Source organism: Dicentrarchus labrax, unplaced genomic scaffold, assembly GCF_905237075.1.
Source record: "Dicentrarchus labrax unplaced genomic scaffold, dlabrax2021, whole genome shotgun sequence".
Classification (NCBI taxonomy): Eukaryota; Metazoa; Chordata; class Actinopteri; family Moronidae; genus Dicentrarchus; species Dicentrarchus labrax.
Window position 1 is genome coordinate 1701874 of NW_026136708.1, and position 24278 is coordinate 1726151.

The window sequence follows — 24278 nt, forward strand, 5'->3', positions numbered from 1 at the left end:
TATTGCATATTTAGACATCATGTCTTTGGTATGCCTGGTATGTCCACATTTACTATTAATGCTCTTATTCTTCATGAATACAAAAAAACACATAAAACACGGAATTAAAGACACATTTTAATTCATCATTTGAAGTGATCCGGCAGTGAGTTCCAGAACTTTTGCTCTTCTAACCGAAAAAGGTCTTGGGCAAAATATGTTTCACAGAATGGACCTTTACGATCACCACTTCAAGCTGCTCTGGGGGATCTGCTGTAGCTCTGCAGTGTTGTGATGTATTTGCAGAGAACATAGTGAAAATCAATAACATTTGCAGAGCTTAAGATATTGCATTTACCTCAAATGTGTCAATGATGGTACATTATTTGCTTTTTGTCCAAGATTGCCCTATGTAAAGACACTATGGATTTACCTACAGACTGGTTGGTCTGGCACCAGGAAGCTAAACCATAGCACATATGTGAGAAAATCATCGAATTTACAAACCCCAAGGCACAGTCAAATGTCAAGCAATTTCTTATCATCTTAAAACAGGTAAGGTTGACTTTAATGGTTTTACAAATCTGTTTAGCATGATTTTTTTGTTTTGTTTTACTTAACTAAAAATCTAGAATTAAGCCCAAATAGTTCACCTGTTTTACCTGTTCCATGAGCTCACCTTTAATTCTAACATCAAGGGATTCTGTTGGAGGTAACTTCTTAATGGAGAAGCTGATGTTGTTGTTGTTGTTGTTTTCTTTGTGTTACCTTCAGACAAGAGGCATCAAGCCAAGCTGACACTTTCTGTAAGTTGTTAGATTTTCTGCAACGGCATCACAATTTGTGTCTAATTCGTTGACCTTTTGGTTTGTTGTAAGGACGTTGTTTTGCATTATGATGAATATTGACTGTTGTCCTTATATTTTTTGTTTTTTTCCAATCTTTTGATAGTGTGCTGCTTCATAGATTTCTTAAAGAAAAGATGCTTTCTTTAGTTGATTACTTGGGTGGCAGTGTGTGTGTGTGTGTGTGTGTGTGTGTGTGTGTGTGTGTGTGTGTGTGTGTGTGTGTTTTTCCTTGTTAACCAACTGACCTCCTTTTGTCCTATACCTGATGAAGGTCATGTAGTTTTTTTTCTCTTTGTTAAAACGACACAATGTCCTATTATATATATATATGACAGATAGACCTTGTTCAGGTGTCAATAAATGTATCAATTACCAATAATAGGTCCCCTAATTGATTGTCCCATCCAAAGTCAGTAAATGGTCAGTAAATGTTATACCTATATAATGCAGATTTTGAAAGGTTACTGGAAATGTTTCAGCTTTTGAAACTGATTTAAAAGTCTCTAAATATGTTAAAAATAAATAAATAAATGAAAATAAACCGTAGGAGTATGTAAATGGTAAATGTATAATGTAAATGTAAAAAAGTTACAAAGTGCCTAACGTGGATTAAAAACACTCCAGGATGCACCGGGCAAGAATAAAATCAGAACAATTAAAATCATATAGGCTAGAAGTGAGGTAGAATAAAAGAGAATAAAAGACCCCCATCAGTAAAAATAAATACTAACAATAAAACAGATAAAACACATTAAATTAAATTAACTACACTGGGACAAATAATGATAAACAAGTTAAAATATATAACTGAAAGAATAAAATATCCACAGCTAACATATGATAAGAACAATAATACTAATAAAATATTAGACATTAAGCAGCATGCTAGAATAAATAAAAGGCTTTTTTTTAAAGAGATATGTTTTAAGAAGTTATTTTAAAGCTGTCACTGATTCAGAGAGCCTCAGGCCCTCAGACAGGGTCCACCGCGTTCTAGTCATTCAGAATGATTTCTTTATTCATCCATTCAAATAAATACAATGAAATAAATAACATTGTCTTATATGCCTTTATAATAACACTACACAACAGATGTAATGGCTGATCCAGGTTCAGTATAGAGATAGCTGAACTGCTGGTCTCCACCTCCAGTCTACATGTCCTGTCCTCTAATGTGGATTATGTAAAATCCCCTCAACGACCAAGAACCTCATAAATTCAAAGGCATCATATTTTGAGCCATAGTAACATTTCGGTTCGCGAAAGCTCGGAGGAAGTTTGGTCCTTGTGGCTCTCTGTTGTACGTCACTGTATGTTGACGTGTGGCTACAGAGAGCTGCTGTGTCGTTAGCCAGCCAGCTAGCAGAACAGCCGCTTCTCGATAGTAACGTTAACGTTAGGTGATTCACCAAGTTACTGACAGCTGGCTCTTTGAGCGAACACACAAACTCTGAACAATGGCGGCCGACTGGGAGGAAATTCGACGGCTCGCCGCTGACTTCCAGCGGGCACAGTTCACTGACACGGTGCAGAGGTAACCGCAGCTGCTAGCAGCTCAGCTAATGTTGGCTAACATTAAAGTTTGATTTAGAAGGGACGCTGCTGGTCGGTCCTTTCCGTTAGCACCGACAAACACACCTCTAGAACTCGTGTGGAAACGCCACTAATGACACTTTTCTTACCCTTTCCGTAGGCTGTCGGAGAGGAACTGCATTGAAATCATTTCCAAACTGGTCCAGGACAAGAAGCTGGATGTGTTGCACACGCTGGACGGGAAGGAGTACATCACTCCCGCACAAATCAGCAGGGAGATCCGAGATGAGCTCTACGTCCACGGCGGTCAGTACAACCGTGAAACCCTGCTTCCAGATGTGATACTGTCAGCTGCTGAGAGAGCTAAACAAACCCCTGTCACATTCCGTAAAAGAGATATACAGCCTCCATATACGTTCAGTTGGATTTAAAGCTGCAGTCGGTAACTTTTAGTAAAATAGCTGTTTGTCATATTTGCTTTTAAATCTGGTTTCTCTGAATCCTCCTAGTGCTCCGGATGGCATTGGTAAGAATCCAGCAGGCCTGAACAAAAACAACCAATCAGAGCAGAGAAAGATAGAAAGACTCTGTGGGTTGGAATTATCTGTCTCATGTACTGCGGTCAGGGTATAGTGAAAGTTTCAGCAAATATGACAACTTTCTTGAAATGAAAATGCCCTATTGCAGCTTTAATCACTCTTCCTGTCCTTACTGTTGTCAGTCTCAGTAAAACTTAGCATGAATATCACTAACTCAGCAGTAGCATATTGAGAGTTGGACCTGATAACAGTGAATAAGTCCTGTTATTCTGTTTCCCAGGGAGAATCAACATTGTGGACCTCCAGCAGGTGTGTATCAGCAAGCTGAAATATTGCTTTGAGCCTGTGTGACAGCAATCACTAGGAAGCCGAGCACAGAATTATTTTATCTGTTAAAACTTGCTATGAATTGTATCTTGATCTTTCTTTCAGATCATCAATGTGGATTGGGTCCACGTTGAAAATAGAGCAAGTGACATTGCAAAGTCTGATAAAGGGGTCCAGCTTGTCCTGGGACAACTCATTGATGAGTGAGTATATTAAGTTTTATATTAAGTTACACTTTTTGCACACCAAGCAGGGTTCCCACACATCATGGAAAACCTGGAATTTAGAGACCAGTTTTTTTTAATCATGAAAACACCTGGAAATGTATTCAAATGACCAAATATCCTGGAAATAAAGTAAAGTTGTTTTTGAATTCTTTGTATTTAGCCCCTCACTCAGATTGCCTATGTAAACCTTGGTGCGTATTTACTTTGATACTGGTAGGATGAACTGAACTTTTCAGCAATCAGTTTTTTTCTTGAGCTGCAAAATTCTCATTTACATGCATATAGCATTCATTTTCTTGTTGCTGTGGTTGTTATCACAGTGAACACTTTAATTTTCTAGAAGATGATATTTCTGTAAAATAAATTCTACTTGGTTTGAACTGTTACTTATGGGCTGTGGTCAGTTTGTCTGAAACTGCGGCTGTCCTGTATATTGTCAAGAAAAACTCCTGGAAAGTTTCCTGGAAAGGTCCTGGAAAATGATTTCTTCACACGAGAGGGAATCCTGCCATGGCAGTCAGTTTGTCCATCTGTCTGTCCATAGTGCAGTTTCCCGACAAACAAAAAGAAAGGGAGGGTGTTTAGTCCATTTTTTGTTCATTTTATATAGCAAATATTTATGTCTTACTAAAGTCATGTTTTCAGGTAATTGGCTTAGGTAAAGTACATCAAAACTAAATGGGATCTAAATATCAAGTACACTCTCTAGCGTTGGCTGTGGTGAGAACAGCAGAAAGCGAGCCATCGTCGAACTGCTGACCCCCTATCTGTAATGAACCTGCATCATTAAACAAGGAGGAATATAACTGGGAAAAGTGTTTAAATACAAGGATATGTGAGAAAGTGCTTTCCTGTATTGTCAAGAAAATGTCCTGGAAAATGATTTCTATGTAAGAGTGGGACTGTCGTGTTAAACATGTTGTGCTGGTTGTCTTGTGTGCAGTACGTACCTGGACCGTTTGGCTGAGGAGGTGAATGACAAGCTGCAGGAGGCTGGTTTGATCAGTATTGCTGAACTGTGTAAAAACTACGACCTTCCAGGAGACTTCTTGTCTGAGGTGAGTCACACCTCACCAGGAATTATTATTGTTTGTATTTAGATGATTGATTCCCCTCACCAAGCTGCAATGACCTCAGCTGCTTTTTATGTGTTGTGTTTGACTTCACTGTGGATACACATATGATGTATGTTTTGTAATGTATTTCAGGAGCTGTCGAAGCGTCTCGGCAAGCTTATCCAAGGAGAGATGGACCAGTACAACAGGGGGGTCATATTCACTCCAGCTTTTGTTGCTCGTCATAAAGCCAGGATACGTGGGCTTTTCAGCGCCATCACGAGGTAAACATTGTTAAGATGTTTCACACTGGGTTTAATGCACCAAACTCATACAAACGGATTTGTGGCAATTTGTGATTTATGCAGGTAGCATTCATCAGACTCAATTGTTACAATCGGTTAAATTCAGTTAAGAGTTTGGTTATACTAACTCGGAGCACTCGTATGAGCAAACCTAGGATAGGACCAGGAAAATGATCTTGCATAAGTCCTTCATAATCGTATTGTTTAGTATTTTACACTCAGTGCCCTCCTGTTTTTCTTTCTTCTGTAGGCCGACACCTGTCAGCAGCATGATTGGAGCATTTGGATTTCAGGAACATCTTCTGTACTGTAAGGAGAAAGTTATTTGTTTGACTGGTTACAGCGTTCCTCAGGTGGTTCCACTGTGTTTTATACTGTGATGGATTTTGTTGTTGCCAGCTGTCCTGGAGGAGCTGGTGAACACTGGACGTCTTAAAGGAAGCGTGGTTGGAGGACGGCAGGACAAAGCTGTGTACATCCCAGATATTTACGCCAAAACACAGAACACCTGGGTGGACTCTTTCCTCAAGCAGAATGGATATTTAGGTATGGGTTTGTTCATTAACCTTATTTTTTTTAACAGCATATTTCTGCTACATTGCTGTTTTGTTTCTTCTTGTTTTTTTAGTACATTCTGTGCTACATACAACTATACATTCATAGAGCACTAACCCTAGGACAGCTGCATCTAACATTACCATTGTTTTACTTTCTGTTTTTCTGAGCCTTCCTTGTACCTTATTATCTTAACATTACCTTACCTTATAGTGTAATCCTGAGGGAATTCTTCTTTTTAGTCTATTTATTTTTTCCCTACCATTAATAACTGTTACCACAAAGTATAAAAAGCCCCAAAATGTCACAGAATGCATTGCTGTTTTCCAGCAGGTCATCTTCAGCCCCAGTAAAAAAAAAAAAACCTGCTTATTTGTGTTGTTGCTTTCATGAACACACACAGCTATTTGCTGCTGTTGTCAGCTATTAATGGTTGAACTTTCCAAACTTGCCATCACAGCTTGCTGTGTGACCATGGCAACCACAGAAACCACATTGAGGGAAACAATACAGGAGCTGATGTTACTGGTATCTGAGATCCATAAATGCACCTCTTCAGCAGCAGACAACAGACAGGTCGATGTGAGCAACATCAGCTTCAGCGTTTGATTATCTGGTCCGTCTGGATATATATAGCCATTGTCAGTTGTACTCCATATAGCTGGTCTGGGCGCTATAGAAACACTCAGTCCACAGAGAAACACTGACGTTTATGAACACATTTCAAGTTACAGAATTTCCTGATGGAAAGGTGGCTTTACTAACCACTAAGTACTGCAGGTACTGAGGGAACACCAGAAAATATTGTCGATATAAAGTATGATCCAAGAGTGCCCTGATAATTCACCTGGTAGACCGGCACCCCATGTACCAAGGCTGAGTCGGGGCCATGGGTTCAAATCCGACCTGTGGCCCTTTGATGCATGTCATCCTCCCTCTCTCATTTTCTGTCAATCTTGAGCTGTTGTTTCCAATAAAGGCAAAACACACCAAAAATATATTAAATATAACCTGGTTTCAGCAAAATCAGTGAATAAAGCTGTTTTGTACAGTAATCAGTAATCGTTCACGTGCACTGGCTGCTCCCCCTTCGCAGGCTTGTGGAAGAAGAAAGTGGGCTGACAGAAGCTAAGCTTATTTCAGACAGGATGAACTGAGGGGCTTTGGCCAGTATAAGATACATTTTCCTAGGCTCTCCTTTAAGCCACAACCTGTTCTATCTGGCTGTGTGATGAGATTGGCCCAGGTGGTTAGTAGCGGTCTGTAGCATATGGTGCAGGTTGTTAGTCAGACTGGAGGTAGCCTCTGATTGGACAGCTATTGTCTCCTGTTAACACTATACTGGTGCATAACATAGTAATCAGTGTGTTTCCACAAATAGTTTTCAAGTCCAGGTAGCTCATTAAAGTTAAATCCTATTCCTGTTGGAGGAAATTTGTATAAAGTTGAACGTTTCTCAACTGCTCCAGGTCGCCCTGCAGGGAGTCTCAAATCACAGGTTCCCTTCACAGTGAATAGCAGCCTCTATTGTTTGACTCAGTATGTGTGAACGTGTCCAGTTACAGTAGCAGTGTGTGTATTGACGAACTCTTCCTCCTGCAGAGTTCGATGCGTTGGTCAGACTGGGGATCCCTGACCCCTCCAGCTACATTAAGAAGCGCTTCAAGTCCAACAAGCTTCTGTTCCTCAGAGCAGCCTGTGTGGGTCAGGCTCTGGTGGACCAGGTGGAGGCCTCTGTGGAGGAAGCGGTCAACTCCGACACATGGACTGACATACAGGTGCTCACACAGCTCCACCCTGCAGCTCTGTCATTCCATGAATTACTAGTTATTGTAGAAGGAAATGATGAATTCCTTCCATTTTTCATTCTTGCTTTCACCCTGGCTGCTTTAGCCGATTTTGCCCAGCTGCCTGTCGATGGAGGATGTTGGGATCTTGATCAACCAGGCTATGAGAAACACTAACGTCCAGTCCTCTGCCAGAGTGCTGGGAGGCACCGTGGTCGTCAGTGAGAAGTTCATCAGCAACTGCCTCTCTGTATTTGATGAGGCCATGCAGCAGAAGGCTCAGAAGGTACAGCCTCCTGTCACAGAACTCCACAGAAAACTCCGCCTCTGTTAAAGACATTGAAAGTACAGTGTCTGTGTTTCATAATGTGTCTCTCAGGAAGTCAAGAACAATCCAGTGTTTCTGATATCTGAAGATGATATGAAGCAAGCATCCATGCTGACTGAGAGCTTAGCACCTTCCAAAAAGGAAAAGAGAGAAGCAGAGCGCAGAAAGAAGGCTTCAGGTTGGTTAAATCCTACCCCCGAGACCACACACTCACACATACACACAGTTTGCCTCTCGCAAACACATTTCTTGGATCAAAAGCAAAACCCCTCAGTCCACACTGGTGCTGGTCACTGTGGGTCCTCTATTTCCAGTGCTCGGAGATGTGTCTGCACCTCGGTGTGAGCTGTACCAGACTAGAGCTGTTACCATTAGGCAATTAATCGATCATCCATTTATCCAGTTTTGAGTAGGAATGTGCAATAAATATTGGGGCAGGTAAATCATCAGCTGATAATGGACAATTTATATTATGTATTACGTATATATAAATCATTGGTTGCTAATACTAATATTTTGAACTCTTATGCAAAACAGTTGAAAAAAACATTCTCTATGAAAGCCAAAGGATTTTTGTGAAGTTTTTTAAATGACAAAATAATTAATATTATTTAATAAATGATAAACAATACCATGAAGATTTGAAGAGTCAGAACTGTTGGGTTTTTTTGGTTGTTGTTGTGAAGTGATGTCAGTTAGATTTGGTTAAGTGGAATATTAAAACATCCGGCTGTGGCTCAGGCAGAGCAGGCCGTCCAATAACCCGAAGGTTGTTGATTCGATCCCCGGCTCTTCCCGCCAATGTGTGTGAAAGGGTGAATGTGGCATGTAGTGTAAAAGCGCTTTAAGTGGTTGGAAGACTAGAAAGGCGCTATATAAATACAGGTCCATTTACCATTTACCACCTTTGCACACTACATCTCTTAGCCTCTCTTACCAATAACTCACACCTACTGAGTACATGAACGACAGGCTATGAACTGTTTAATGTTAATGTGAAATTATCGGTTATGATATATATATATATATATAGACATTTGAGTACGTCAGCTGATCAACATTTTTCACCATTTTCTGATATTTTAGTTGCAAACAACTAATCAGTTAATAGATCAATTAATGGTTCACCAGATTAATTGATAATGAAAATAAATAAATATAAAATGTTACTTACAGTCCTGGACTGGATTCTGCAACAGTTTTCATACGTGTTTTATTGATGTGAAACAATCAATGCTGCTAGAGATAGGCAGTGAGGCAGCAAACACACACAAACTAGGGCTGCAAAGTTAGTTATTATTATTAATTATTATTAATTTAATCAAAATATAATTTGGTCCAAAGAATGTCAGCAAATAGCAAAAAAAGCTTTCCAGAGCCCATGGTGATGTTTTGTTTTGTCAAATGTTTTAACAAAACCACTGAATATTCACATCTGGCAGCTGGAAGCCAATTTACAAAATAGTTCATTAATTTTAATGAATAATACACACACAGCCACATTTAAAATAGTGCAGGCCACAAGAACTAATTGTATAATTAATGCAACAGTAGTCATTAAACAAGCTACTTGAGCTTAAATGAATAAATAGTTTTTAATTGGTTAAGCCTTCCATATCCTGCCGCTTATCCTGATCCAGGTCGAATTAATGTAATGCGTGATATCACCAGCTATTATTGTTAGTATTAATACTGGAATATATGTTTGCTGATGAAGCAGGTACGTTCTATGTGCTTTTAAAAAGGAGCCCTGTGGACAGCAGATCTGAGTGCAGCAGCTGATTACAGCTCACTAGAATACTGAGTAACAAACTGCAGTTTGCAGCACAAACCACAACCTTTCGAGGAAGTTTTTTAGTTTTTTTTATTCCTATTAATATTCTAGTTGAATTCACCTCCACAGATCCCCTTCACTCAGAAATTGTGCTTTTCTTCTTGTTCCTTGACTTTGTCACGTTGGAGCTTCACTTTGCAGTTTTTACATTCATCTGCTGAAGGAGGAAAGTTTCTCTGTGCTCATTTTAAATCTCAGTTTAACATCTGGACACTCAAAATGAAGTAATATCTAGTTTGGAACCTATCATGCTCCAATATGCCAGTGGTTCTCAACGATTTTGGTGTCTAGGACCCCCAAATTGATGCACATCAGGCCACAGAGATGTAGTCTCATGGATCCCTGTCTGATAAGACTTTGTTATTCCATACGTGTCTATACTGTAGAGTGGCAGATGAACAGTGAACAGTGTTATACATTCTGTCATTGAAACTTCTTTTCAATGAAATAATAGTGAAATTAAAATATTCCCCATTTTTGAAATGAACCTTACTAGAAAAAGGAAAAGGAGATTTGAAGAGTCAGACATGTTATTTGTCAGTTAGATTTAGTTCAAACAGAGCAATGACATTTTAAATCACCCATTTTTGCTCACTACATCTCAGCCTGTCATACTCTCAGGTGTGTAAAAACTACAGGTTATGAACTTGTATCATAACAGTGTGGGACAAATGATCAGCACAGTAACTGAGATGAGAAACATACATGTACAACGCAGTTCCACACATATACTGATGATATTTGATGGACTCAAGAAGGCTATTGTTGTCTGTTAACTGTCTGTCTCCCAGAGGGCAGTGGCAGTGTGAAATCAGGTGGCGGAGGCAACGCCAGAGAGATCCGCATCCGCAAAACCAAGAAGAAAGGGAGGAAAGACGAGGATAGCGACGAGGACACCGGACCTTCACAGCAAAGTACAGTCACGGCCACAGAGGCGTTTTATCTTCACAGGGACACAGTGTCTCTATATGCACATTAAGCCTGTTCAGTGAGGCATTTTACTGTAGCAAGAGCGTAATGGCTGGTTGGCTTGAAATCTTTCCCCTGGGTTGTTTTTTTTCTTTCATGAAAGACAAAGGTAACTGTAGCATCCCTGAGAGACTAATTAGCTCGCGTTTTACCTTTGCCAAGATCGCAGCAAACAGACTGAAGCCCTCTTTATGGCCCAGAAGGAGATCGCAGCAGTTTTAGAGGAGAGAGTGACTGACTGCCCCGAAGAAATCCTCTCCGAGCTGGCAGAGCATTTACTAAGGTAATACATGGGTTTCTGTCTAAAGTTAGTTTTCTCTGGTAACACTCTGAGAACAATCCTCTCCCTGTTCATTTGTCTGCAGGCCTCTGAGTAAAGCCTATCAGGAGGTGCTGCGGACAGTGTTCATGTCCTCCACCAGCTCTCCGTCAGGGGCCAACAAGAAGAAGAGCATGAAGGATCTACAGGAGGAGATCACCAACCTGTACAACAACATCCGGCTCTTTGAAAAAGGCACCAAGTTCTTCTCTGGTAAGTCCCACCGTCACCACTAAAGTGCAAAGAGCAAATCAGGAATGATTACTGGTAGTATCCCTAATCCTAGGAAAGGTTTCCATCTTTCTTCTAGAGTTCTAACTCGGTCAAATCAGAACACAGATGTCACTGGAATGGAATCAGAGTGACACCGTCTTTTCCACTGACTCATAAAGCTGTTTAACATCATATAAAACAGGTGCTCCTTTTAAAGAGGCCATATTATGCTTGGGGTCTGTGTGTGTAAAAGGTCTGAAAAGTGACTAACCCAAGTCCACGCCAAAGACTGTCTCCCACAGAAAACACTGCTCCTGCCTGAAGCACATCGTGGGTATTCAGCCTTTTCTTCTGTTACTATATTCCATTACATCATAACAGGCAGCACCTATAGGCTAGGTGACGGTCCTGTCCACGGTAACCTAGTGAATCTACACGGTGGGCAGGTGAGCTGACCAGTCGGAGCAGACTAGGCTTCTTAGGAAGGAGGGGCCCTAAAAGAAAACTCAGTGGGTCAGACAGAGGTGAATAGAGGTGCTGCAGCAATGGCTAGTGTGACTTAAATAATGTGCATTAACTATAAAGCATGTAAACCTGTTATAGCAAACCCCCAAATGTAAGCATGAACCTGAAAATGAACATAATATGACCTCTTTAACTTCAAATGAGCATAAAAGTTAAGTGGGACCTTGGACAAGTTTATAAGCTCCACCAAGCTAAAGCTAGTGCGCTCTAAGGGGCCAATCACATAAAGATTCGTTAGCTAGAAATACGTCGCCAACAAAACCATTGCTTTCCTGTGGCCTAGCGTCTTTGTAGTGGTTTTTAAACGTGCATAAAAGTTCAAATTAAAGTTAAAAAAAAAAGAATCACGCTTTACTACTTTACCACTTCCTCCCTGTTGTGATGCTGTTCAGTATGGCGGTAAATAGGTTAGCTAGCTAGCTAGTTAGCTGTTGGACTGTGAGAGCTACTGAGCATTGGTGTGGTGGGGGTAAACTCAAGTAACCTCAGTTATCCACCTCTTTGAAATGAAGCTAGAGTTTACTGATCTCGAGCTGCTTGAATCCATTTTGTCTGTTAATCATATTTGATCACACAGTTGTGCACACTGCCCCACTCCACAGGAGCACCAGCTGTTTTTCCCAACGCTCTGCCAAGGCGTTTTGGAAGCAGCCACACCTGTAGTGATGGTCTGTGTGATCGCCCTCAAAGATTACGGTCCTGCAGTAAATCCTCCAGAATGACCCTACAGTTGGTAAAGGACCATTTACTGCAGGACTGTTGTGTTAGACTGCATTAGTTTTAGCTAGCTGTACCCAATGAACTTGCGTGTGTGTGTGTGTATATAAATATATATATATATATATATAATATAGTGTATATACTAGGGTTGAGCGAGTACTATGCTCAAACTCAAGTATTCGGTACAGATAATGTAGTTTTAGGATTATCATTAGAGCACAATGTGTGCAGCAGCTTTAATGAAAATAACATGTCCTGTAAACAGTTCTTATTCTAGTGATCAAAAATGTTCTGAAGCTCAATTCTTAGGCTGTTATGTAAATAAATTTCTAATAAATATAGCAATTTCTGATCAACCCATATCCATAAATGAACAACTTCGGGATTAGCCCTGCCCACTTCAGATTTAGGTACCGCCCACATATACAGATCATATAGTTGGTTACACAGATAGTGGTGTACTCGCTCGGCCATAGTATCATCCACCTGTTATCATACGTTGGCACATTGGTCATGTGACGACAACTTAGGCCAACCCTGGAAAAAACTAAGGGGCCATTTTTTGTCAGATTGTGTCTACTTTTTTCAGTATCAACAGTAATCCAGTTGACGTTGATCGCTGTGTGTATAGTTACAGCACAAACAGTAGATGCTAGTAGGCAAGGCAAATGTATTTATATAGCACGTTCATACCCAAGGCAATCCAAAGTGCTTTATAGAGTTGACAAGAAAAAGGCACAAACAAAACTAGAAACCAACAATAAGAAGAATTAGAGCAAACATTTTTACAGTGCTAAAGCTCAGGATATCCCGTCAGTATGGTTCTCATTATCTCTGGATCCATTCATATACACATACTGCATGTGTGTTGAAAAGCTTGGGACATGGGTCATACAAACTGTTCCCACACATGTATGCCAATGACATAACATTGATAACAGCAGTCTGGGATGTTACGATGTGCAGTCCAATAAAGTCTTAGTTGCAATCTGCTTCAGACTTTACATGGTAATTTTAAGACATGTGCAACAAATACCCGGTATATTTCAGCGTTGAGATGTAAATATACTCTAGCAGAGACACATCAGCCACATGTGCCTCTCTGTTGGGATTTTAAAATTCAGTCAAACGAAAAGCAAGCTCGAACTTAGAGTGCCAGCATTTTTCAACAGCTCTGCCATCAAATAGTTTATTCTGAATCCTGCGGTGCCATACCACCGTTTTTAACTGACAACCAAAGACTTCACCATGTTTCTGTCACTACGGCCAACTTTGGTCTGGGACAGCCCAAAACTGCACGCTGCAACTTAACTTACTCTGAGAGGAATAATATATGGTTGCCTACCACACATAGTAACTGTGCCACAGGTCTGTAATTAAAGGGAGAACAGCTCAGCATTCAAAGCTTACACAATGGAAATGCTTTGATCCTGCAGATGAGACCCAGGTCCACATTTCAAAGCATGTCCTGAAGACCCTGTGCACAGATGTCACCAATATCCTGGTCAACTTCCTGGCTGCTGACCTGATGATGTCTGTGGAGAATCCCAGCACCATCAGCAATGAGGTGAGACAAAAAGCTCCTGCTCTGTTTCTGCGCCCCCAGCCCATCAGCTGGAGAGGCACATTTAAATCAAGTTAATTAGGACTGTGCATCATTGTTTGAAATGCAATGTGGGACTTGTTAGAGTTTGGACTTCATCATCAACGTCTAATGTGTTGCCTCAGGTCAGACTGAAGATTTTGGGCAAACTGTCAGAGGATACCAAAGGACCTCTCATGAAGCTGCACAACTGCCTTAACGGCAAAGTAAGTTTGTTTCAAGTCAGTTACACCATCAACTGGTCACTGTAGCTCGAAGGATAAAACTTCTTAACTGTTTGTTCTTCAGACTATTGAAGACTTCCTGACCAACATAGAGACCTGTGCAGAGGTGTGTGGCTTCATGCTGAAGAAGGGAGACAAGAAAAAGGAGAGGTAAGTACAATGCTGAGTTTTCGTAGAGTTAATGTTGTGTGTATACGTATAGTATTATGTACAGACTGTGGCAACAAATGTCCTGGAAAGGACAAATAAGAATCTATCTAATCTATATGCTTTTAGTATTTATTTGTTTATTTAAAGTCATAAATACAAAATGTATTTGCCACTAGATGTCACACTAGAGCACCAGCATCTCAGACCAAAACAATGGGCACTACAGCCAACCAGACTCCACTGATTAAACCAATAAAAATAACAAAACCCATCTTTTTTGCCACTGACAGGCTCAGATTGTTATAATATAATTATTATATTATAAGTGTCTGACAGCGATATTATGGCTGTTTCTGGTTAAACAAAAGGTCTATCTCTGTAAGGATCCTTTCCATTGTCATAACTCGCCACCAGACTCCATAGACCACTGGTTCTCAGACTATGGTAACACGCCACTGTTGGGATCTTTGAAATGTGTGTGTATATGTATATATATATATATATATATATATAGATAGAATAAAATCAGTTAACATATTATACTATCAAAATACCTTCTTTTTTTTTTTTTAAATACTTAAACTATGAGCTGAAATGTAATTGAGTTTAGCATTTCTTGTAATATTTTGTTCCAGTAACAGACTGCTAAGTCAGGTTCATGCACATACTCATCATAATGGTGGGACTTTTTTCTGAGATGGTATAGGGCTGCATGATGACAGAACACTTCCTCCCTTGAAGCTTACTTCAAAATAAAATACAGCATACAGTTCAAATCCAGTGTGTGTGTGTGTGTCTGCGTGTCTGTGTGTGTCTGTGTGTGTGTCTGTGTGTGTGTCTGTCTGTCTGTCTGTCTGTCTGTCTGTTGCAGACAGGCCCTGTTCCTGCACCGTCAGGCTCTCACTGAGCAGCTGAAGGACACGGAGGATCCAGCTCTGGTCCTGCACCTGACCAGCGTGCTGCTGTTTCAGGCCAGCACCCACTGCATGCTGCACGCTCCTGGCCGCTGCGTGCCTCAGATCATCGGCACCCTCACGGGCCGAATACCCACGGTGAGTCTGACTGAGTGTTAGCCACATTACTGAGGCAGTGTGGCTTCTACCAGTCAGTGTGTTGTTGTTGTATGACAGTGGCAGCGCTCACAGGTGGAACGACAGAGGGTTCATATACTGTTTGTGCTGCCAGTGAACATTAAAGGATAGGTTCACGATCCACCAGGATTCAAAAGGATTTATTAAAGCTCAACCCTGACTGCTGAACGCTGGCAGTCTTTATCGATACCACTGTTGATAGTTTTCTATTCATTTGGTGGAATGACATTGATGTAGATCCCCCATCATCCTCCAGCCCTGCCTCTATCACAGAGGGCAGGATTTTTGGACTGGTCGGGTTCCTTTATGATTTCATCCGCAGATAAAGATTTATAGCTGCTAGCTAACTGGCTTTACACAGTGAAGCACTAATGCCATGTTATTGTGCTCGGCTAGCTCAGACACTGTACTTGAGTTTTTTTTTGTTTCTGCTTGAAATGATCCCAAACTCTCTGTTGTTTTCTCTGGCCTGTCTCTCCTCCTCGTCACTAGCTTTTTTTCTCTGTCCAAGGTGCCTTGTGTAACAGTAATAATCATCCAGAACACAGTGCACCGTATGGCTGTATATGGTTCTATGGATTCAACCAAGCCTCGATGCAAACCATTTTCATAGAGGATTTTTTAGTAATCTTGTATTTGGAACCGAGTCTCGTTCTTCATCCCTACAGCACATTCCAAGTTGGTAGCAAAAAGGGAGAGGAATCAACCCCCACAAACAACCAGGCTTTATGGGAAAAGTAGTCTAACATATGAAAACTTGTCATTATCTCGCTGAAGCTAAGCTTTAACATGACCTTTAACGGGTTGTGGGTTTGATTCCACCACATGTCGCAGTCCTAGAGGTAGAGGGCTTTCTCCTTTCCTGTACTTACATATGCTATGTGCTAGGCTAGTCTGTGTTGAAAAGACAACCACATTTTGAAGATGGTTCAAAGATCAGAGTGACGTATAGTGAAATCGTAAAGGTCCAGAGTGTAACATTGAGGAGGCTCTATAGTCAGAAATGGAATATAATATTCGTAGCTATGTTTTCATCAGTGTAGAATCACCTGAAAGAAGAATCGTTATGTTTTTGTTATCCTACAATGAGCCTTCTATCTGACACCATGTGTTACTGTCCATGGAGTCCGCCATGTTTCTACAGTAGCCCAGAATGGACAAACACTGGCTTTAGATAGGGAGATTTGCATTTTATGTGCGTTTTGTGGACACTGCTCGACATTTCTCTTTTGCATGTGGAAGGGAAGGGGGAAACAAGGGAGTTGCAATCTGTAACTACACTGCTAGATGCTACTAAATGCTACATGTTGGATCTTTAAGTGAGCTAATGTTAGCACTGACTAACAAGCTAATTAGGTAATGACTGTTTTAAATGATCTAGCTAGAGTTTTGCTAACATTAGCTATCAGATGTAACTAGTTAGCTAATAATTCATATAGATTAGTTAGCTAGTATTTTGCTAACATTAGCTCGCTAACTTAAGGTGTGACTATATCTATATCTATATATATATAGATATATATATAGTGTGTGTATATATATATTTAACCATCTTCAAAATGTGGTTGTCTTTTCAACATACACTAGCCTAGCACATAGCATATCTAAAAACAGGAAAGGAGAGTTGAGAGGCTTGCTGAACTGTTACTGGAGCACAGAGCAAAAAGGGGCGGGACTTATGAAGGGTCAAATGTTGAGCATGAGTATTGATAATGAACCCAGTCAGCCTCTAACCAATGTAATATGGCAGTTGGTGCCCCAGGGCTGTCAGTTTTTACTCAACATTTAATGGAGAAGATTTTCCCCTAATGGCAGGATCAGAGACATGAAACCAGTTTAGGTCCAATATACACCGTCTCAGGACTGATCTAGAGAAAGGTGTGTATTTCCATGAAAACCTACAGCAGTGCATCTGTAACTCAGCCATAATAGGCATGTTTATTTGGTCTTCAGTGTGGTCTAAATGCTTCAGCAAATGCTGCTAACACACCGTTTCATCTCAGGATTGTTTACATCCAGTGTTCAGACCCAGCAGCTGGGGGGTAATCTCCATCTGCTGTAATACAGTGTTTGTTTGGTGAGTTAAACGGCTGAAATGTTTGTGTTTGTCGCTGCAGGAGCAGCAGCAGCTGCTGTCTGCCTACCAGAGCCTGGTGGTGAAGCAGCTGGTGAGCCAGAGTCAGAGCAGGAAGCAGGAGGAGGCTCAGGGCGAGGCTGACAAAGCGGAGGAGCAGGACGAGGAGGCCGGGAGCGTCCGCACACAGCTCATGGGCCTCACACCACAGGTCAAGGATCTGGTGCTGTCCCAGAAGAAGACGCCTGGCACAGAGGACTGAACATTTAAAGCATTAGAGGAATGAATGTCGAAACTGATGAATGATTAATCTTTTAATGGTCTTACATGTTCAGAGGAATATTGTTATTAACTCTGCTACATCAGCTGTTAATAGAGTATTTTTGTTAGTTTATCCATGTGGACTTAATTCTAAATTATTAAAGGAAATTCCTGTGTGGGATGTCTCCCTGTAAACCCAATCAACATGAAAATCCTCAATGAGGTTGTGATTTTCATGCATTCATTAAAGTTCTCCTGGTCCTCGTGTAATGGAGTTATTTACTGTAAAAGGTTGTAGAGTGATACAGTTAGATCAGGTTGTCTGCAGGATCTTAAAGTCCAGTGTGTAGGATTTAGCAGCATCTGGTGGTGTGGTTCATTATACACTAATGAAAACACACCTTAGCATTTCTGACAATAGATCCTCAATGTTACACACTGGAGATTTAAAAAGTTTCAAATCAACAATCTGAATTACTTTCTTTGGCAGGTCTTAAAAACAGATTGGATTAATGAAGTTAACATTACTTGTATTAGTATTACTTTAAAATGTGTTTTGGGGAATATTTTGTATTGCTAATGTAACAACTACAAAACCAGGCCCTGCAGGAAATTGGAGTCACCGCAAAGTTAGCCAATTCCTGTGAACTCTGCACAGCCTTACAGTTTAGTGTGTCCACCACAACTTTCCGCAAACTAGACCAAATGTATTGGTGTATATTTCAATGTAGATTCCCACACAGCTGTACGTCACCAAACTCACCTCTTTGTTGCAAACTTAATGAATCAGTTTTCACTTTCTCCTGAAACATGCATCCCAATTTTTTTTTGGGGGGAATCTGCCGTGAACACTGCCCATTTTTCCTGCTTCTAACACATCAACTTTGAGGACAAAATGTTCACTTGCTGCCTGATATATCCCCCCCACTGACAGGAGCCATGATAACCAGATAATCAGTGTTATTCACTCCACCAGTCTCTGGTTATAATGTTATGGCTGATCAGTGCACTGTTTGGTTTGTCCATTCTGGGCTACTGTAGAATGGCGGTTAAACATGGTGAACTCCATGGAAGGCATCTGTATATAAATAAACTGCTCATTTTAAGTAAATAAAAACACAATTCTTATATTTTACAGTTCAATTTTCACTTTCTGCGGCAATCTTAGTGTAAAACAGTCCCTATAAACACTGCAACGTGCATCGCAATTCTCTTTTCTTTAAAGTTGATGTGAAAACAGGCGTTTTAGGCTCCAATGATCCCAAAAAAAAGTCAGTGAAATCTTGGACGGGCTGCAAAACAAATCTGGCATGGAACCAGTGTGGACATTCGATTCAGCTTGGATGAGACGTGCTAGATGTGCTCAGAATCGTAAGACATTCAGGATTCTACAGTTCCGTGACAACTGAGCAAATTCAATCAGCTGATATTTTGCCAAAGGCCTGGAGAAGTACAAATTAACTTTAAATGTAAATTTAAATCAGTCGTTACTGTCGTTTCACAGTATATATAGCATTTATAGTATTTTACATACATGAAATGAAATTTGTCCTCTCCAGCTGTCAGTCCACACTCACTGAATGTGGGAGTCTCATCCAGACGTCCATCATCATGATATTTATGTGAGTGAGAGAAAGTAAAGGAACATATGTTTGTCTCCCTCTTGTGGTCATTTGTGGAACTTCACATAACTGTTACACCTTTCTCTGTGTAATTCTCCTTTGTAACACTGGGGGGCACCAAACACTGAAGCAATACCACAGAGTGATACTGATCCAGTTTTAGAGGGCCAGAAAGAGAGGCTCTGTTACAGTGGTCCCAACCTTTTTATTTAAAGGTCCAGTGTGGAACATTTAGGAGGATCTGTACGATTCTGTCTGTATTATGTTTTGTTTTTAACAGTCAAACATACTTAATAGGCTTATTTTAGAACAAATTCAGATATTTCTCTAATGCAGGATGAGGCTGTCTATCAGACAGTGAAGGCTCTGTGAATGCAGCTCGTCTTCAGCTCTACAAAGTTTACATCTTAAATAATAATCTAAACTATAATACAAACTTTCATTTAATTTTCTTCACAGAAATAGATGAAATGCTGAGAGGTTCAGTCTCTCAGATCAAACAGCTCAGGATATTTGAGCTGTAGAACAGGTTTGGAGGATGAGGGTTCATCCTCGATCAGATCTATGAACTTTGAAGTCAGATGTCCGAAGTAAAAAGGATAAAGCTCAGAGGAAAAAAGTGTCTCCTTTAAGTAGCTCATGGCGTTAGAAGACTGATTGGGTTCCATCCTCGATCAAATCTGTGAATTTTGAAGTTCAAAGAGTTAGGCTCGGTGGATTTTCTGCTCCAGTGCCCACAGTGGGGAGTTAAAAGTGTCTGGAGAGAAGGTTCCAGTGCGAAAGGGACGCCAAGGCGCAGTGGGTTAAGATCTTGGCCGTATGGCCCCGGAGGAACATCTATTCCAACTCTCTGGCCCAGAGGATCCCACAGCCTCCTTACTGCCATCTGAACCTCCCTCCATCAGGCCTGTTTGGCACGTTGACAGGATGTGTTCCAGGTTGGCTGGTCTCCCACACAGCGAACAACAGGGATTCTCAGTCCCTTTGAAGTTCTGTTGGTGTTGGTAGGACATCATAGACACAACAGAAACGTGATCCGTTATAGATTAGACCAGTGGTTCCTAAGTTTTTTCTATCATTGAGTAAACTGATGATCCCTGCTTTATGACATAGTGTAGATTTTATATTATATTCAAAACTGTACAATGAACCCAACCAGTGAACTCAGTACTCAGACGTTTGTGTACAACCAGAGATTTGGTTGGACTTTGAGCAGATTATTTCCTGTTTAGGGAACTTTTTAAACAGCTCTCTGTCTGTATGATGTATTTTGATTATACAGACTTGATGGGCTTCTTTATTGACACATTTAGTCTTGTTTTGCCTCTGATGCTGTAAGAAAATATAAATACATTTTATTTTTTGATATTGTATTGATTCTCAAAAACACTAAAGCTTTCTGTGGTTAGACCCCCAATATATATTATACTATACTACTACAGTTTTTCTATTTTTTTTTTTTTTTTTTTTTTAAGAAATCGCAATATATCGGCTTGCTTACAGTATCTCAATATAGCACAATATATTAAATCGGAACCCCTGACCCCTGTAACATGATACGTGTCCTCCAGGACGTCCTTTGTCTGTCCAACAGCCTGGGACAAACAGTGATTTTTAAGGTGGAACTGCTTTATTCAGTGTGTTTAGTGGTTTTAATCAGCGGGTCTGTTTGTTTTGGAGAGGAGGAGACCTCTGTGGATAACTGGGCTCCCAGTAGAAACCTCCTGAACCATGAACACTGAAGGAATCCTAACCGGGAGAAGCTGACTGCAGTGCAACAACTACCATAATCCCACACTGCGTCACCACTTCATCAAACTTTGTCTTTTGTTATTGTTTTGATGTGAGAGGCCCCCTAGTGGCAGCAATTACATATTTAAAATCCCTTGATGAAGAAGTGAAACTGGAGAAAAGCTGGGAACCGTGTTTAAAGCCAGAAGGAAAGGTGGGGTCAGATTGATGGATTGAACGTGAGCGGGTGACTGTCTCCCATGGATTTCTCACGTTTTGAACACAATCCTCCTACAGACTGGAGGCTGACATGTGACAGCAGCATGTGCCGTGTGGAGGCAGACACTGTCTGCAGGCGGGCGAGGGAATATGCATGCGTGAGGTCATCATACACACAAGCACATGCTCCACATCACCATGGAAACAAGCATCTTCTCACGGAGGACAGATTCTTTTTTCTGTCTGTTTTTTTTTTTTGCTTTCTGTTTTCCACTGAGGCCTCTGGGTTTGGCAGGGGAGAGATGTCAAATGAGGAATTTCATTCTAAAAGGAGAGATTCAAAAACAGAGCCTCCCACTCTCACAATATGATTCATACCGATACACAACCGCACCAATCCCTTTACACTATACAACAATAACACATATAGATATATACAGTGCATGCAGCGGTGGATACAGTATGGGATATTGTTTGTTTGCAGCACACAGTGAAAAATGACATGACAAGAATTTAAAAGCAGCATTACTTTTTCATGATCGATGTCCTCATTACTCTGATAGCACACTGTCAGCTAACAAGGGCTGCAACAAACAATTATTTTAATTATTGATCTATCTGGCTAGGATTTTTATCAATTAACTGATTAAATGCTTTGTCTACTGATCTGAATCAGGTTTACTGCCCAGTTCAAATAAAAGGAATCTGCCTTGGTGCATATCAATACACAGAGTGAGAGAGAAGTAGAAATAAAGATGAATGAAGAGTACTGCCGTCAAAAAACTGTTAAAAGCTGAAAAACACCAAATATGTCAATAAAAACATGAGAAAGGAAATATCAATAAGAAGTACAGATGGAAGTGTATTCAATATGAAAAATGGAAATATTTCTCAACATGTGTTCTCTGATCATGTATGTTTCTTTTTTTAATGATCTATTTTAAAATTCTAATTCTACTGAATAATCCACATTTTTACTAAATGTAACTAATCTGATTACTTCTTTTTTCTGTAGCTAAAATGGATTAGTTACCTTTTTGTGTCTTGATTACATAACTCTATAACTAAAGTTACATGTAATCCATTACTCAACATTATTGCAAAGAGACTAGTTACCACTGCAGCTTTAAGTAATGGATTTTATACTTTTATACTTTTCTGCACAGTTTGTCAGGCCAACAGGAGAGAGCCTTATTAGTGATTTATAGGTTACTCTTCCATATTAACTCACACTCACCTGTCCACGCTGTCCACGCTGTCCACTGTGGGAGCTCTCCAGGTGTGTGTTGCGGTGGAAAGGTTGTAGTCAGCCGATGACTTTAGTTTGTGTTCCACCACAGTGCTATATAGTGTATAAAGCGGTCCGCTTGCACGGTTTTTATGATGATGAGATGTTTGCATCTTCACAACCAAAACAAGGACGTAAGCAAGCAACTCTGGCGAGACAACCGCAGCTTCAAAAACAAGCCCAACACTAACATAGCCTGGTTCAATAAGAGAGTACAATGAAAAAGTAAAGGAGCTTATATTAGCTTTGGTGGTTACTCTTGTATTTTAGGGTATCTGTATATAAAAAGCTGTTTATAGAGGGCAAAAATAACTCTTATTCTTCTGTTTCTACTCTTCTATTTGACTTGTTCATTTTTCTCTTCTATTTTTGTGTTCACTGTTTGTGTTCATTGTACAGTTTATCAGCTGTTCTCTACTGTTGTTGTTATGCATTGAATATAATATGAAATATCTATAAAATACGTCAGTCAGGGGTCGTCAGTTCACTCACTGATAGAGAAGGGCTCCCTGAAGGAAAAAGGTTGGGAACCACTGATTTAGGTCTAACAAAATAGAAATACTCAAATATAATATAAAGTACCAGTAGCTCAAAACTGTAGTTTGGTGCACTACTTGAGTAAATTTACTTAAATCTATATTGAGTGGTGGAATTTGTGAAAATATGTTTGAATACCATATATGGGTGTATTTGAACTGGCTCCAGTTGGAATCAGCCATTAATGACAGCAGTTAGTCCCACACTGTCCTCATTAAATGATACAGCACCGTGTAAGTGGCTCATACAGTCGATATAATCCATGTTTATCCAGTCAGTATAATTGATGTTGTTTATGTAAAACCCTAAAAGCCCCTTCTAAATTCACCTTGTTCACCATGTACTAATGGTAACAGGGACACTGGGTGACTGTTTCCCTTGGCACTGCATAGCAACAACATTATGTATACAAGCATTTCTAAAATACAGTGTCTGCCTGAGCAATCACAGCCCTTGTATTGATTCAGGAGCTAATAGACCATTGTTCAAGCGCTGCAATCTTACATATTCTTGACCTTTCAGCGCTGCCCCTGTAAGATCATTTGAATACTGCCTGACTGTCACTATGGGCAACAAGACGATGCCTTTCCAAACTGGAAATATATTCAGAGACATCTACATCTCATGGACACGAGCCCGCACAGAGGATTTACGATTGTCAGAAGATAACACTCAAGGTTACCCAGAAATCCCAGCGCTTGTTCCTGTTAGGACTCTTTAGAACGACGACGGCGTCACAAGACGGCAGGTGTGAAAGCAACAGCAACAGCAATCAGCTGCTTGTTGTGAAACATTACAGCCTCAGAAGACTGCACTCGTACCTCGTGTTGAAGTGGTTAAATTGGCTGCGAGACCAGGGGGAAAAAGAAACATGGCTGATAGTCTCAGATTCTCAACAGTGCAGAAGAGCTGTGCCAACATCAGGTACACACTTTCATTTCAGTGTCAGGAATTCATTTTAAAGGCCTCACTGTCACTTTTGGCAGAAAAATGAATACGTTTGTATACATGATTCTATTCTGGAAGTAATTAACACATCATTGTAGTGCTCCAACAATATCACCTTTAAGGAAATGTACTCAAATGTAAATGTGAACGTATACGTTGAATGAAAGCTGGAACTAAATTATCCAAAGATTTGTTTTAGTCTTGGATTTATATATAGCTTCATTATATAACTTTCCAAAGAAGAAAAAAACGTTTCTGCTTAAAAATGAAAAGCTGGATTAGAAGACAAAAATGGCCATGCTTGCAGTCATTTTATTAAATTCCGTTATCTCACATGTTAATTGAACTCATGGAGATAAGGTAGCATATGATAGATGTATATAATAAATCTGGTGCTACAGTCTGTTACACAATGTTTTAGCATGTCACAGATGAACATTTATTTCAGTGGTTTTATTACAAGACAT

At 40.2% G+C, this 24278-nt stretch overlaps 1 protein-coding gene across 1 annotated transcript; it reads left to right on the forward strand.

The window, feature by feature from the left end:
* The first annotated feature begins 2123 nt into the window (after positions 1–2123).
* Positions 2124–17736, forward strand: ufl1 (UFM1-specific ligase 1). The gene is made up of 19 exons (XM_051409893.1): positions 2124–2361; positions 2521–2666; positions 3180–3208; positions 3332–3429; positions 4397–4511; positions 4662–4792; positions 5064–5122; positions 5213–5359; positions 6971–7146; positions 7262–7441; positions 7535–7661; positions 10109–10231; positions 10449–10569; positions 10652–10818; positions 13500–13630; positions 13792–13872; positions 13955–14040; positions 14912–15092; positions 17249–17736. The coding sequence occupies exons 1-19, from the start codon at positions 2285–2287 to the stop codon at positions 17465–17467; spliced, it is 2394 nt and encodes a 797-aa protein (XP_051265853.1). The 5' UTR covers positions 2124–2284; the 3' UTR covers positions 17468–17736.
* The last annotated feature ends 6542 nt before the right edge of the window (positions 17737–24278 follow it).

Bases quoted from the DNA above. Each gene is read 5' to 3' on its own strand.
- ufl1 (XM_051409893.1), top strand. From the start codon at position 2,285: ATGGCGGCCGACTGGGAGGAAATTCGACGGCTCGCCGCTGACTTCCAG. The intron at 3,209-3,331 runs GTGTGTATCAGC...TCTTTCTTTCAG, and splicing joins ACATTGTGGACCTCCAGCAG to ATCATCAATGTGGATTGGGT. The intron at 7,662-10,108 runs GTTGGTTAAATC...TCTGTCTCCCAG, and splicing joins GCGCAGAAAGAAGGCTTCAG to AGGGCAGTGGCAGTGTGAAA.